This window comes from Rhea pennata, chromosome 1 (genome assembly GCF_028389875.1).
Source record: "Rhea pennata isolate bPtePen1 chromosome 1, bPtePen1.pri, whole genome shotgun sequence".
NCBI lineage: Eukaryota > Metazoa > Chordata > Aves > Rheiformes > Rheidae > Rhea > Rhea pennata.
The window spans coordinates 204835893-204849165 of NC_084663.1; the positions used below are offsets into that span (position 1 = coordinate 204835893).

Here is a 13273-nt window from a genome sequence, read left to right on the forward strand (position 1 = left end):
CCCGGCCACCAGCTGGAACCGGTCTGAACCAGGCGGGACCAGCCCTGGCGCTGCCTGTGGTGCTGCGGCTGAGGCAAACTGGGGCTAGGGGTGATCGAGTCACTGTGCTACTGGAAACGTAGCCCTGTGCTGTGGGGGGTTTATGTATTTCCAGGATTGAGCAGGAAGGCAGTGGTTTTCTCAGCCCCTTAGGACTCAGATTTCCTGCTCACGTTTTCCTTTTCCCCTCTTTCTGGAAACGCAGGGTGGGAGGCGGAGCATCGGCCTCCACCCGCACCTCTGGCTCGTGGATGGCTCCTGAGGCCCAGCCTTCCCCAAGGACTTCTGCCTTTCCCAGCTTGCCACGCCGTGGATGCCAGCTACTGCTGCCGCAGCGGGTTCACCTCCCCGTGTTTCCCCTTGCCTTGCGTTGGTGGGCTTCGGCTCTCACAGCTCAACAGTAATTTTCTCAATAAAACCAAGCTGGGGACGTGCCTCTCGCTCACCCACTGGGGCCTTGAGTCCTCTAGTTTACAGCCTTGGAGGATTTGCTGTGTATCACAGTGAGCCAAAGTGAGTTCAAACTTCCCACTTCTTGCCTTCGGCTCAAAACCTTTTGATGATCCTTAAAGAGAGACAGGGATGAATACCATCATCTGTACAGTCATCCCTGCAATATCCTGACCAGAAGAACAATCACCTTTATCTATTAAAAAATGCATGGAGATTTTCACTTCCTTCAGGTTAATCTCTCAGCCACCACTTAGGTGTCTCCCTTCCCTGCAGGTTGTATCGGGTAGGCAGGGTTCTTTAGGGTGCGACAATCATGGCTACGCAGCTAAATAACAAGGTCTACAAATGTTTCCCTAAGTTATAAACTCACTTGTTTCCACAGTACATAGGGCTAATCCTGTCTAGAGCAGACCAGCTGCTTCATGGTACATAGCTCTTGACTTTAGGCCCCTGGGCATATCCCTGTGACCCAAGACAAAATGGTATTTTTTGTATGCTTTTCAGTCCAAAGCTCTATAATATCCCTTCCAACCTTACTGATTCTATGATACGAGGGCTTTACCACAGCCCACTAGAGTAGTTTTTTAAATATATGAAGCTAAGGATATATTTTCAAGGTCCTGGAAGGGTGCCATCTCTGAAGGTGCAAAACTTGATGAGAGGATGTTGAAGAGAAATGTAAGCAGGCAGAGCCAAGCTTGCGTAGTCTCCATTCCTGTTGCCTTCTGGGAGTTGTTCGTGAAGTGAACTATCCAGAATTTGTCTTGCAGAAAGCCAGTTGGAGTGGTCCAAAATACAGCTCAGGAATGAGTTAACAGTTTAACGATGAGGACAGCATAGTTCAAAAATTTGAGCTCAGTCCCTGGCATTTTTGTTTAGCAGTATAAACAAATTCCCACGTACTAAGCAGACAAATGGCCCTTGGATCTGTTTCTCATCCTGCAGCTTAGACTTCTGGCACAGTTCTGTACTCTGAAGCATCAAACATTTGTTATCCAAAATGTAGTACAATTAAGAGAAAAAAAATGAACAATTAAATAATTCTTTCGATGCTAGTTGAGAGATTTTACTTCCATTACTTTAGGCACTAGGGAATTTTAAGTATGCAGTGACTTAAGAAATTTTGGACGTCATCGCCAAGAATTCCATTAAGAATTTGGACATCATCTCCAAGCATATGGAGGAAAAGAAGGTGATCAGGAGTAGCCAGCATGGATTCACCAAGGCAAAATCATCCTTAACCACCCTGATAGCCTTCTGTGATGGAATGACTAGCTGGGTAGACGAGGGCAGAGCAGTGGACGTTGTGTACCTTGACTTCAGCAAGGCTTTCCATACTGTCTCCCATGACATCCTCCTACATAAGCTCAGGAAGTGTGGGTTAGATGAGTGGACAGTGAGGTGGATTGAGAACTGGCTGAAGGGCAGAGCTCAGAGGGTCGTCATCAGTGGCGTGGAGTCTAGTTGGAGGCCTGTGAGTAGTGGCATTCCCCAGGGCTCAGTACTGGGTCCTATCCTGTTCAAGTTCTTCATCAATGACCTGGATGAGGGGACTGAGTGCCTCCTCAGCAAGTTTGCCGATGATCCCAAGCTGGGAGGAGTGGCTGATACACCTGAGGGCTGTGCTGCCATTCAGAGAGACCTGGACAGGCTGGAGAGTTGGGCAGAGAGGAACCTCATGAGGTTTAACAAGGGCAAGTGCAGAGTCCTGAACCTAGGGAAAAATAACTCTAGGCACCAGGACAAGCTGGGGGGCTGGAGAGCAGCTCTGCAGAGAAGGACCTGGGAGTGCTGGTGGATGACAGATTGATCATGAGCCAGCAATGTGCCCTTGTGGCCAAGAAGGCCAATGGCATCCTGGGGTGCATTAGGAAGACTGTGGCCAGCAGGTCAAGGGAGGTGATCCTGCCCCTCTACGCAGCCCTGCTGAGGCCTCATCTGGAGCAGTGTGTCCAGTTCTGGCCTCTCCAGGACAAGAGAGACAAGGAGCTACTGGAGAGAGTCCAGTGTAGGGCTGCGAAGATGATCGGAGGGCTGGAGCATCTGCTCTATGAGGAATGGCTGTGAGAGCTGGGCCTCTTTAGCCTGGGGAAGAGAAGACTGTGGGGGGGGATCTTATCAATGTGTACAAGTACCTGAAGGGAGGGTGTCAAGGGGATGGGGACAAACTCTTTTTCAGTTGTCCCGTATGACAGGACAAGAGGCAGTGGGCAGAGATTGAAACATAGCAAGTTCTGCTTGAGCGTGAGGGGGAATTTCTCCACTGAGAGAGTGACGGAGCACTGGACCAGGTTACCCAGAGAGGTTGTGGAGTCTCCTTCTCTGATGCATCCCTGTCTAACATTCTCTAGGTGACTGTGCTGAGCGGGGAGGTTGGACTAGATGATCTCCAGAGAGTCCCTTCCAACCTTATTGATTCTATGATTCTATGACCGCAGGTTCATTATTGTCCTTTGAGGAATATCCTGTTTGCCTATTTTGCTCTAGGTAGCAGAAGACCAAACAGCCAGCACAGACTATGATAAGCAGCAGATACATGCACAGATGAACTGAGAGAAGTGACACTTTGCTGCTTACTCACTTTGACAGAATGGAAGCATGGAAAAGCAAATAACAAAGATATGAGGTCTGTAAGAAAGATTAACATTTTACTGATTTCATTGCTACTGCTTTTTGTGGTATGCACGTTTCTCCAGCTTGTCAATTTAGGGCTCAGTTCTCATACTGTGAGTAGTTGATGTACTTATTACCAGCGTCTCCATATAAAGCTGTTGCTCAGGAGGAGCTAGACAGTATGCTCTGGTGGTAGTGAGAAACCCTCATTCCCACATGGACTAGCTTGGCTCTTCTCCTGCAGGGTGATTGCCTTGGAGTTCCTAGCACTAAGACTCTTCAAGGAGGACAAACTTGCCAGAAGGAAAGAGAAGGGCTGTATGCAGACCACCTCAGCCCCTCAGATTTGCTTTCACTTCTACAGCTAGAGGTTTCTGGGGAGTCAGTCTCTGTGGTTTAGAATGGATTACAGTTGACTGTGCATAGTCTTTACGTGCATTGCACAGGTACCAAAGCATTTTGCTGTGTGAGAGTCAGACACACTATGCTCTTGACTGAATAATCCAGTAGTGCTACTTCAGTGGTGCAAGGGAGTAATAAAGTCAGTTTTGTCTTGTGAGATTGTTAGCAATCCATGAACCAAAGCTCCAGACAATACGTTGAATTTCACAGCCTGGTGTAAAAGTTAAATGCTACTCTGTAACCATGTGTAAGATCATGGCTTTCATTTGGCAGGTAAAATCTCGGTATTTGTTTAACTGTTTTCTAATGGATTTCTTAAGTGTTTGAAGGGTTGCTATCTTTGCAAATAAATGGTTTCCAAATTGTTTTAACCTGTCCCTGTGAAGTGACTAGAAGTTACTCACTTTTCAGGAAATTACCTGGTTTGGCAAGGATGCAGTCAGGAGAGGTATTTCACCTATGTAGTATGCTCAATGAGATACCAGAACGATAACATCTGGAAATGCCAGAGTTAAGGCTATCCAAACCCTATTATCCCAGAGTCATTTTTTTTTATTTCCTCTTGAGGAAGATGCTCTTTGGGAAAAGACTGAGCAGGCTTCAAGGTAAGGTAGAATTTCGGAAATAAAGCTCAAGTAATGAAAAACAAAACTATAGCCTGAGGAAGTAAATACTCGCCAGACATCTTTGTCATTTGTTAGGCAATGACATCACAGTCAACAAGATGGCAGAGAGAAAATTTACCACAGCATTTGATTGGAATTTGGCTATTTTTAATTCATAATGGGATATTTGACTGAACATACCGAAATACTAGTGTAATTTAAGAATGTAAATATTTCTATTAAGTACCAAAAAGATGTATTTCTGAAATGACATAAGGTAATGAAAACAATGAATCTATTAGTCACCTCAAAATATTTTCGAGCTATCAAACTACCTAAATGGTATCCTTAGGTGCATTAGGAAGAGTGTTGCCAGTAGGTCAAGGGAGGTGATCCTGCTGTCCTACTCAGCTTTGGTAAGGCCAGATCTGGAGTACTATGTCCAATTCTGGGCTCCCCAGTATGAGAGAGACATGGAGCTACTGGAGAAAAAGTCTAGCATAGGGCTACGAAGATGATTAAGGGACTGGAGCACTGGAGGTTGGAAGGGATCTCTGGAGATCATCTAGTCCAACCACCCTGCTCAAGCTTGGTCACCTAGAGCATGTTGCACAGGATCGCATCCTGGTGAGTTTGGAATACCTCCAGAGACTGAGACTCCACAACCTCTCTGGGCAACCTGTTCCAGTGCTCTGTCACTCTCACAGTGAAGAAACTCCTCCTCATACTCAGGCGGAACTTCCTGTGGTTCAATCTCTGCCCATTGCCTCTTGTCCTCTCACTTGGCACTACTGAAAAGAATCTGGCCCTGTCCCCTTGACACCCAACATTAAATGTATTTATAGACATGGATAAGATCCCCTCTCAGTCTTCTCTACTCCAGGTTAAACAGGCCCAGCTCTCTCAGCCTTTCCTGATAAGGGAGGTGCTCCAGACCTCTAATTATTGTAACCCTACGCTAGACTCTCTATGGTAGCTCCATGTCTCTCTTGTACTGGGGAGCCCAGAATTGGATGCAGTACTTGAGATAAGGCCTCAGCAGGGCTGAGTAGAGGGCAAGATCACCTCTCCTGACCTGCTGGCAATGTTGTTCCTAATGCACCCCAGGACACCATGGGCCTTCTTGGCCACAAGAACACATTGCTGGCTCATAGTCAACTTGTCATCCACCAGCACTTCCAGGTCCTTCTCAGCAGAGTTGCTCTGCAGCAGGTTATCCCCCACCCCAAACTGGTGCATATGGTTATTTCTTTCTAGTTGCAGGACCCTGCACTTACCCTTGTTGAAATTCAAGAGGTTCCTCTCCACCCAGCTTTATAGCCTGTCCAGATCTCTCTGAATGGCAGCACAGCCCTCAGGTGTATCAGCCACTCCTCCCAGCTTAGCATCATCAGCAAACTTGCTGAGGAGGCGCTCTGTCCATTCATTCAAGTTGCTGATGAATAAGCTGAACAAGACCGGACCTCCATATTGACCCTTGGAGGACATCACTAGCTACAAGCCTCCGACCAGACTGTGAGCCACTGATCCCAGCCTTCTGAGCTCTGCCCTTCAGCCAGTTCTCAAGCCACCTCACTGTCCACTCATCTAACCCACACTTCCTGAGCTTATGTAGGAGGATGTTATGGGAGACAGTGTGGAAGGCTTTGCTGAAGTCAAGGTAGACAACATCCACTGCTCTCCCCTCATCCACCCAGCCAGTCATTCCACCAGAGAAGGCTATCAGGGTGGTTAAGGATGATTTTGCCGTGGTGAATCCATGCTGGCTACTCCTGATCACCTTCTTTTCCTCCACATGTTTAGAGATGACATCTAGAATGAGCTATTCCATCACCTTTGCAGGGATGGAGGTGAGGTTGATGGTCCTATAGTTGCCTGGGTCCTCCTTCTTATTGAAGACTGGAGTGACACTGGCTTTCTTCCAGTCCTCAGGCACCTCTCCAGTTCTCCAGAAGCTTTCAAAGATGAGAGGTCATGCTTCTTCAGACTGGCCTGCTTTGGAGCAATCTGGACTTGTTTCAAAAGAATGTAAGCTTACTTGTCACATAAAAGAAAAAGTCACCTTTCACTTTCTATTTCCTGTTTCTACATCATTTTTAAAATGTCTTAGCTACTTAGATATGTGGAATTTTTTTAAAACAGATTTTTAAAAATTCATTATTGAAATGTCTATGAAGACTGGATGAAATATTTTGTAAAAAGTCTTAAACTTTTGGAAAATATTGTATAAAATTTACATCTCATTTTTAAAAATTAGAATACATTTTGGACAACTGTAGCTTGTTTAAAATTTCATGCTGTGTAGTTTCCTATTATTCTAACACAAGGTTAGAAAATGAATATATTTTAGTCATTATGTTTCTCTAGTGTCAGTATTTCTCTGATAGTGATAGAAAAATAATGTTGTGCAACATTATAATAAACATACAGCTTTTTTTAAAAAAGTAATATCATGAAGTGAAATTATGAACTCATTCTACATTTTGCTTCCTAATGTATACATTCATGACAGTTTTCAATTATGGGATGGCATGATATTTTTTCCTGATGCCCTGCTTTCTCTGGTTCACAGGAGGGCAGTGTTCAATAAGCAGTTAGTTAATCTTTTCTTTCTACTTTCTGTGGACTATGGATATGCACTATATTCAAGGCCTACTCTGAATATGGAAGCTTTATGTACGTGTAGTTGTGAGTCCCTAATGCCAGAGCTCCACCTGGATGCAAGCAAATTGGGGTTATTGAGCAGTAGTCAACATCTAAGTTTGTTCTCAGAGCTGTTGGAGCAGGTTCTGAACTTCTAGCAAGTCAGGCCCTTCACAGCTCAAAACAGTCCTGACAATGTAGAAGCAATGTGTGAAGCTCAAGAGTTTGCTGTGATCTGGAAGGGAAGGGAGTCAATGGAATTCTACCTCTCAGCCTCCTGTAACAAGCTTTGGAAGAGGAAAACATGTAATGGGGAGGAGCAGGAAAGAAACAACTCATTTCACCTAAGGCATTTCAGAACATTGCATACCTCATTCGTGAATTCCAAGACTGAACCATAACGAGCGTGGAGCTGTAGCTCAGGACAAACTTGCATGATAATGCAAGATATCCTCCACAACACCTACTTTTTACATGATCTTTACCCCCTTATTTTGATGCAGTTCTAGCAATGTGGTTAAAAGACAAACATTTACTTCATAGTGGGAATAATGTCCTTGAAAGGGGAAGCTCAGTTTTGTGACAGTTCACCAACTGGTCTAAGAAGAGGAAGAGGTGAGAGCTGCTGATTTTTGTAGACCTTTGGCAGCAGCTTTAGTATTAGAGTATGTAATAATTGGTGTGTGTGGAGACGTGCTATAGGAGGAAGTAGGTTATTTAAAGCTGGACTGTTGCTGCTGCTGTGGGAGTATCAGAATCCTGTGGATTGGTAAAGAGTGTGCCTGGATTCCACTTCTCCCTCCCTCCCGTGAGCCAACGAATCCTGATACGGCCTAGAGAATTCCTGCTGGGAATTCAGTCAAAATGGTTTGGGGATTTGAAAGGAGGGAGATGATACTCTTTCTCCTCTAGACCTTTTTCTCTAGAGGAAGGAAGGAAATCTGTCTCTTTGGGAAAAAGCAGCTTGTTTCTGCAGGATGCTGTGTATCAGAAAGGAACTTCCATCTAAGCAGAAGAATGTATCCCTTTCTTCTCTGCAACTCAAGGAGGCCATTATCAGATGAATAGATGTGGTGGACTTCCTTCTTCAGAAGGAGTATCAAGAACAAGGGTTTGACTAGCTCCCCTGGCTCTTGGGTCAATATGAGGAGGTCCAAGATTCTTCCCAAGTGATCAAGGTGAGGTGTTTCCCAGGACACTGTGTGGCTGCATGGATCTCTCTGTCTCCAGATAACAGGGAACTGGGGAAACTGTTGACCTGAAGAAATCTGGACAGGAGTATAGGTAGAGGGGAGGTTTAAGGCTTTATTATTTTTATTAAGATAACAGAAAATCACAAAGACCTGAGAGTGTGCTGAGATTCAAGTAAAGCTTGATTTCCTAAGGAAATGAGACTTTCACCTGTTCCCTCTGGTTTGATGGGTGTAAGTAATGCTCCCCTAACAACAGTGTCCAGTTCTTGCACATTTTGAGAGGGCAGGGGAAGTCTAGAAGCTATTCAGCTCCTGGAGATGTTGTCCGAAGAAGTAAGGGTTTTAAAAAAGGCAGCCTTGGAGTCCTAAGCACTAAGCGTAAGTCCTAAATCCTAGCCATTATTCTCTGCTACACTCTCTCTAACTGGAACTCAAAGGTTGGCCTTTGCCCCTGTAGTGTGGTCTGTGTGGTAAGTGCACATGGGGTTGGTGTTGGCTGTGGGTCCCAGATTTGAACTTCCTTTGGAATGGTGGAGGGGAGGAGGGCAAGCTTCTAGATATTGCCTGAGTATAGCTACATCCCTCTGGGCTCTTTTTGGTGTTCTAGATTGAAATAAAGGCAATTGATGGCAGAACAGGAGTCTGCAAGACCTGAGAAGTATGTCCTCCTGGGATAACATCTTTCTCTCCAGGAAGTTTCCTGCAGCAAAATCTGTCCAGGGTGACTCAATCAGACTAACTACTGTTTAGCCATCCAAAGGTCTAAGTAAGAGAAGGCGTGATAGAAGTTTCTTTTTGTGTCTCTCAAGACTGATCCTATTTTCTCTAAAACGTGCCTCCTCCCAAAGCTCTCATATGAAAAATACTAAGAAAAATACCATAAAAGGGAGCTTTCCTAGTGCATCCTGCTGCAGGATGGAGAAGAGATTTAGATTCTGATTCTTATTTACTTGCAATACTCTTCCAAAAGTCTGAAATGTGTGAAGACATTGATTATTAATGCAGAACATGACTTTTTTCTCCTCCTCCTTGGATTTTCCCTGCTGACAGTATGGATTTTCTATACTCTCATCTGGGGACTGAGAAGGCTTTTGGGGTTTGACTAGATGTGTTTAATAATTTACTTCTGAATCCTTAATTGAAGTTCTTTTCCAGTCAGTGATCACAAAAGATTTCCAAACATAGCTTGGGGTACCTACCTGTTTTGTACCCTAGGGACTCTGCTCCTATGAATGATAAAGAACAATGTTTCTTGGCCTTGCAAGATTGCATATCCCACTCAAGTTGTGCTGAGCATATATACCACTGGTATATGCTCAAGTATTCCTGGTCTGTTCAAGATACCCACAAGTGGTGAGGTGACTCCAAAATTCTAGCCCACTACAATTCACATCCCCAATGAGGGAACTCATGACTTTCTGATGGAACTGCTGGATGCTCTACTAATGTTCACAACCCTTAAAAATAAAATAAAGTAGATAACCGTACTTCTCTTTGCAAAAGCAATTCCTTGCAAAGTGATAGAAGAACCTTCAGGTATCCTATTTGGCTTCTTGCACCAATAAGGCTTTAGGTACCCTGTTTCTTTTGTGCATTCAGTGGATTAAGGGCCATCAAAAAGGAAAATTCTTTCAGCTTGGTAGAACTGAGGATTGTGGAGTTTCCTTTCAAGGGGTACTTTATACACGACTCACTGGGATTTAGAACAAATTAATGAACACCTCAGAACTTGCTCAAGGCACAACTCACTATCAGCTGCTCTGCTTCTCTTTCTTTTAATCAGGCCGTTCTCTTGAAGGAGAATGAAACTAACAAAGGACCACACAGACCAATCTTGAGATTCAACATTGCCATTTTACTTTCTAGGGTATATAGAAGACAGGTAGATACAACTGTTCCTAGAAGGAGTGTAGTGATGAGCAGGTTAAAGATGGAGTTTTTTTCCTTAAGATCTAAATTGGAATTTAACCATTCTAAAAGGGCAGAATAAAGCATGAGCAGTACCATTAAAATACATGTAGAATTGAACTGGGCAGTTGTAATAACAGACCTGAAAACAGCAAGATACAGCTGAAATGCACAAGTATGCTGAGACTGTGGCCAATTTTTAGGTGTGCTTAGTTATCATGTCTTTTTTCTCAACAGCGACACTTTTAAAAGTTAAGCAAATTTTGAACCAAAATTTTCAGAGGAAAAAGAACTATGAGAACAAAATTAAATAAACATAGTTATAACTGTCTGAAGAGTTTGCTCAGGTTTCAGCATCAGACTGTATGTGCTGTAGTAAGGTTTTTCAGATGGCAACATGTAGTTGTCCTGGAACTTTCAGTCACGCTATTGTAGTTTATCATACTGATTTTATTTAAATAACCAAGAAAAAGTCAACATTATTTTATTGAGCACTTTAGAAGATAACAAGACATTCACTGCAGTAAGTCGTATTTTTAAATACAAACGGGGAATTAGTAAAAGTCCTTATCCAACATGAAACATGAACACGTCACTTTCAGGAGCTTTAAGTTTTAACCACTAAGAACTCATTACTTTTATCAAACAGTTCAAACACATCCACATCACAAAATCTTAGTATTGTACTACTACTCCTTGTACAGGACATGCAATGCACAGTGTGAGGATAACCAGTTAAGTTTCACTTCAGAACAACAGCGTGTGTGTGTCTGTATTGGAATCACTAATGAGTGGTAAACATTTCATGATCACGAAGTCCAGGGAAGGAAGGCTTGCTTTCTTTTAAGAGTATTTGCATACTTCTCTCTCCAAAACATAGGGTGGTTTTAGATTTGCTGGGAGAAGTATACAGGAAAATGAAGCAGTTCCATCCACCACTGTCCAGCGTAAGCCCTGTTTCTTGCTGGTAATGCAACGGACATTAGGACTGCAGCTATCCTACTGTTCCACGCAAAGAGGTAGCATAGTATTATGGCTTTAAAGACTTTCTATTAAATAAGGCTTGTCTTAGCTGAAAGTCATGTAATAGCCAAAGAGTTTTTATAATACTAGCACAATGTGTATTATGACTACTTAGGGACCCTCTTGTTTAAGAGCAGCTGCCAAATTCAAGTAGGTGTTTTCTCCTTTAAATCTGATATAGCACATAAAGATCAGCAGTTCTGAGCAAAAGTTTTAACACTGGTTACTTCTAATTTCACTCATTCTCAGTAATATTGAGAATGCTAACATTTAAGAGTAGAAGAGTGGGATGACACAGATGGACTAGAAAATGGAAGGGCTTACCTAGCTATGAAAGAGGTACTATTTTGTTGAAAAAGACAACCTGGAAGAGGTGGTAGCTGAGATATTTCAATTACAATATCATAGACAATATGGAAAAAACAGTCACCATATAGCATTTGTGAAGGATACACGTAACCATTGTGGTGATTTAACCCCCACCCTCCCAACCTTGTATCTAAAAATTCATGACAAAGATCATTATAATGTTAATTGAAGGTAGAGGTCTTGGGAGATGGGGAAGAACACATCAAAGCTGAATGCTGCTCTGCATAAACAGCATAATAACAAAATAAATTAGGACAGTTTTTCAACTTGCAAGTACCCCTTCTTTTGTTTGTTCCAATCCACTTCAGCATCTTATCTTTAAAATTAAGTCACAGGGTGTCTGGGAAAAACAACCTTTCATCATATTTACATTTACCTCACTTTGGCTACAGGGTGCTTAGCTCTGCTGAGGCACTCGAGTGCTAGTATAATACAAATAAATCTTCTCAAGTATGTTTTGGAAGACAGCACAATAAATATTGTGTTTGATACTACAAATGTATTAAAACAAGTTCCACACATGCAAACATTAAAAAGCAGTTTCTACAAATTGTTATAAAAATGGAATAAACTTCATTGATCTTCCATCCAATTTCTAAGGATTCATTAATCATTAAGACCAAATCAACTGAGAAATAGAAATTAACAGAACGTTTAGCTTATACACCATTAAATTTTGTTTAAAAAGTGTGTTGACATTATTTTTATTTTATGAATACATAGAAAGTTCAAAATCCCTAGAATCTACACTGCTCCTTTATACTAAGCCTGTTTGTAGTTTATTCCATCAATGCCAAGGAAATAATCCAACACTTCACTGTTGAGATGACTAACCAAGACCAGGTGATTCAGATTTCTACCCTGCTGTATCACAAATAAGTTGAACACAGCAACATCTCTCTTTCCTGTGGAAACATACCAGTATTTCAGTGGCCAGCCACCAACTGATATGGAGATGAACCAAACTAATATTAAAAAAACTAACTTTACAGGGCAGAGAGCTCCTTGAACGCCACACTTAAACTCCAGAACTGAGGTGGCTGCCTCCCTTGGTTCCTCCCTTACCCAAATTGTGTATTTTGCCTTCCTGAATACGTTCAGTATGGGACCCCATATAACCAAGAGAGAGACATTTCACAGTGCAATGTCACCATCTCTTTTTGGTATCTACAGTTATCTTTCCCATCCCTATATGTTACATTCCTACATCTTAACTGATGGCAGCTTTAATTGCATTCAATGCAATTCACCTGTTACTCATAATAGAGATGTTTTCATTCTTGCTGGCTTTTTAATAAATAACTAAAGTCTATAAAATGCTTTTTCAGGTATGTGATTGATGAGTATTACGTAACAAGTAGTCTGTAAACCATTCTGGCCTCTGAAGAATTGTCAAGATATCAAGACATTGCATTCAGAGCAATATCTTGTGTCCAATGCAGTGAAGGCAAAGGAGAAGCCCCTTGCAATACAAAGCTCCTGCCTGCTGCAATTGGAAGGCATCAGCACGAAGAATCTATAAGTCTTTGGCGAAGCCTTTTATCTTCTCTCGGATTTGTGTTGCCACTTGCATCATGGTCTGTCAGAACTAAACAGAAAAATCGAGCCATTCAATGCATTCTCCTTTATAAATGAGCTGCAACAAAGACAGTGCCACAACACGAGCTATCCTGTGCCACACTGAGGTTATTGTATGTTTCTTTCTGCACCAGACTGGCAAAATGCCAAATCTACAAAATAGCTTTTGTCTTCTTTTCAGTACTGCTGCATGCCATGTTAGCACAGGACTGGCAACAGGAGCTCAAGAGGCTGGAGCAGTGCCCAGTCCTCCCAGCCCAGACCCTGAGCAGCACCTCCAAAATAACATGCAGTGGTAGACCTGCTCTCCCACTTGCACTGCAATGACACAGGCATTGCCTTCAGCTGTCCCGGTGCAGTCAGGATGTGGCAATCAGTGACTAGGAACCCCTGCAGTCTCTCCCTTATGATATGGAGTCAGCCTCTTCCACTGGATTGTTACCATGG

General features: G+C 42.9%; 1 protein-coding gene across 1 annotated transcript in view; it reads right to left on the reverse strand.

Annotated features, from left to right (window-relative positions):
• Positions 1–9782: 9782 nt before the first annotated feature.
• Positions 9783–13273, reverse strand: part of PANX1 (pannexin 1) — a 28542-nt gene continuing 25051 nt past the window's right edge. Inside the window, exon 5 of the mRNA XM_062567330.1 lies at positions 9783–12836. Coding sequence (XP_062423314.1) covers positions 12751–12836 — 86 coding nt within the window. The 3' untranslated portion in view covers positions 9783–12750. The remainder of the gene's footprint in view (positions 12837–13273) is intronic.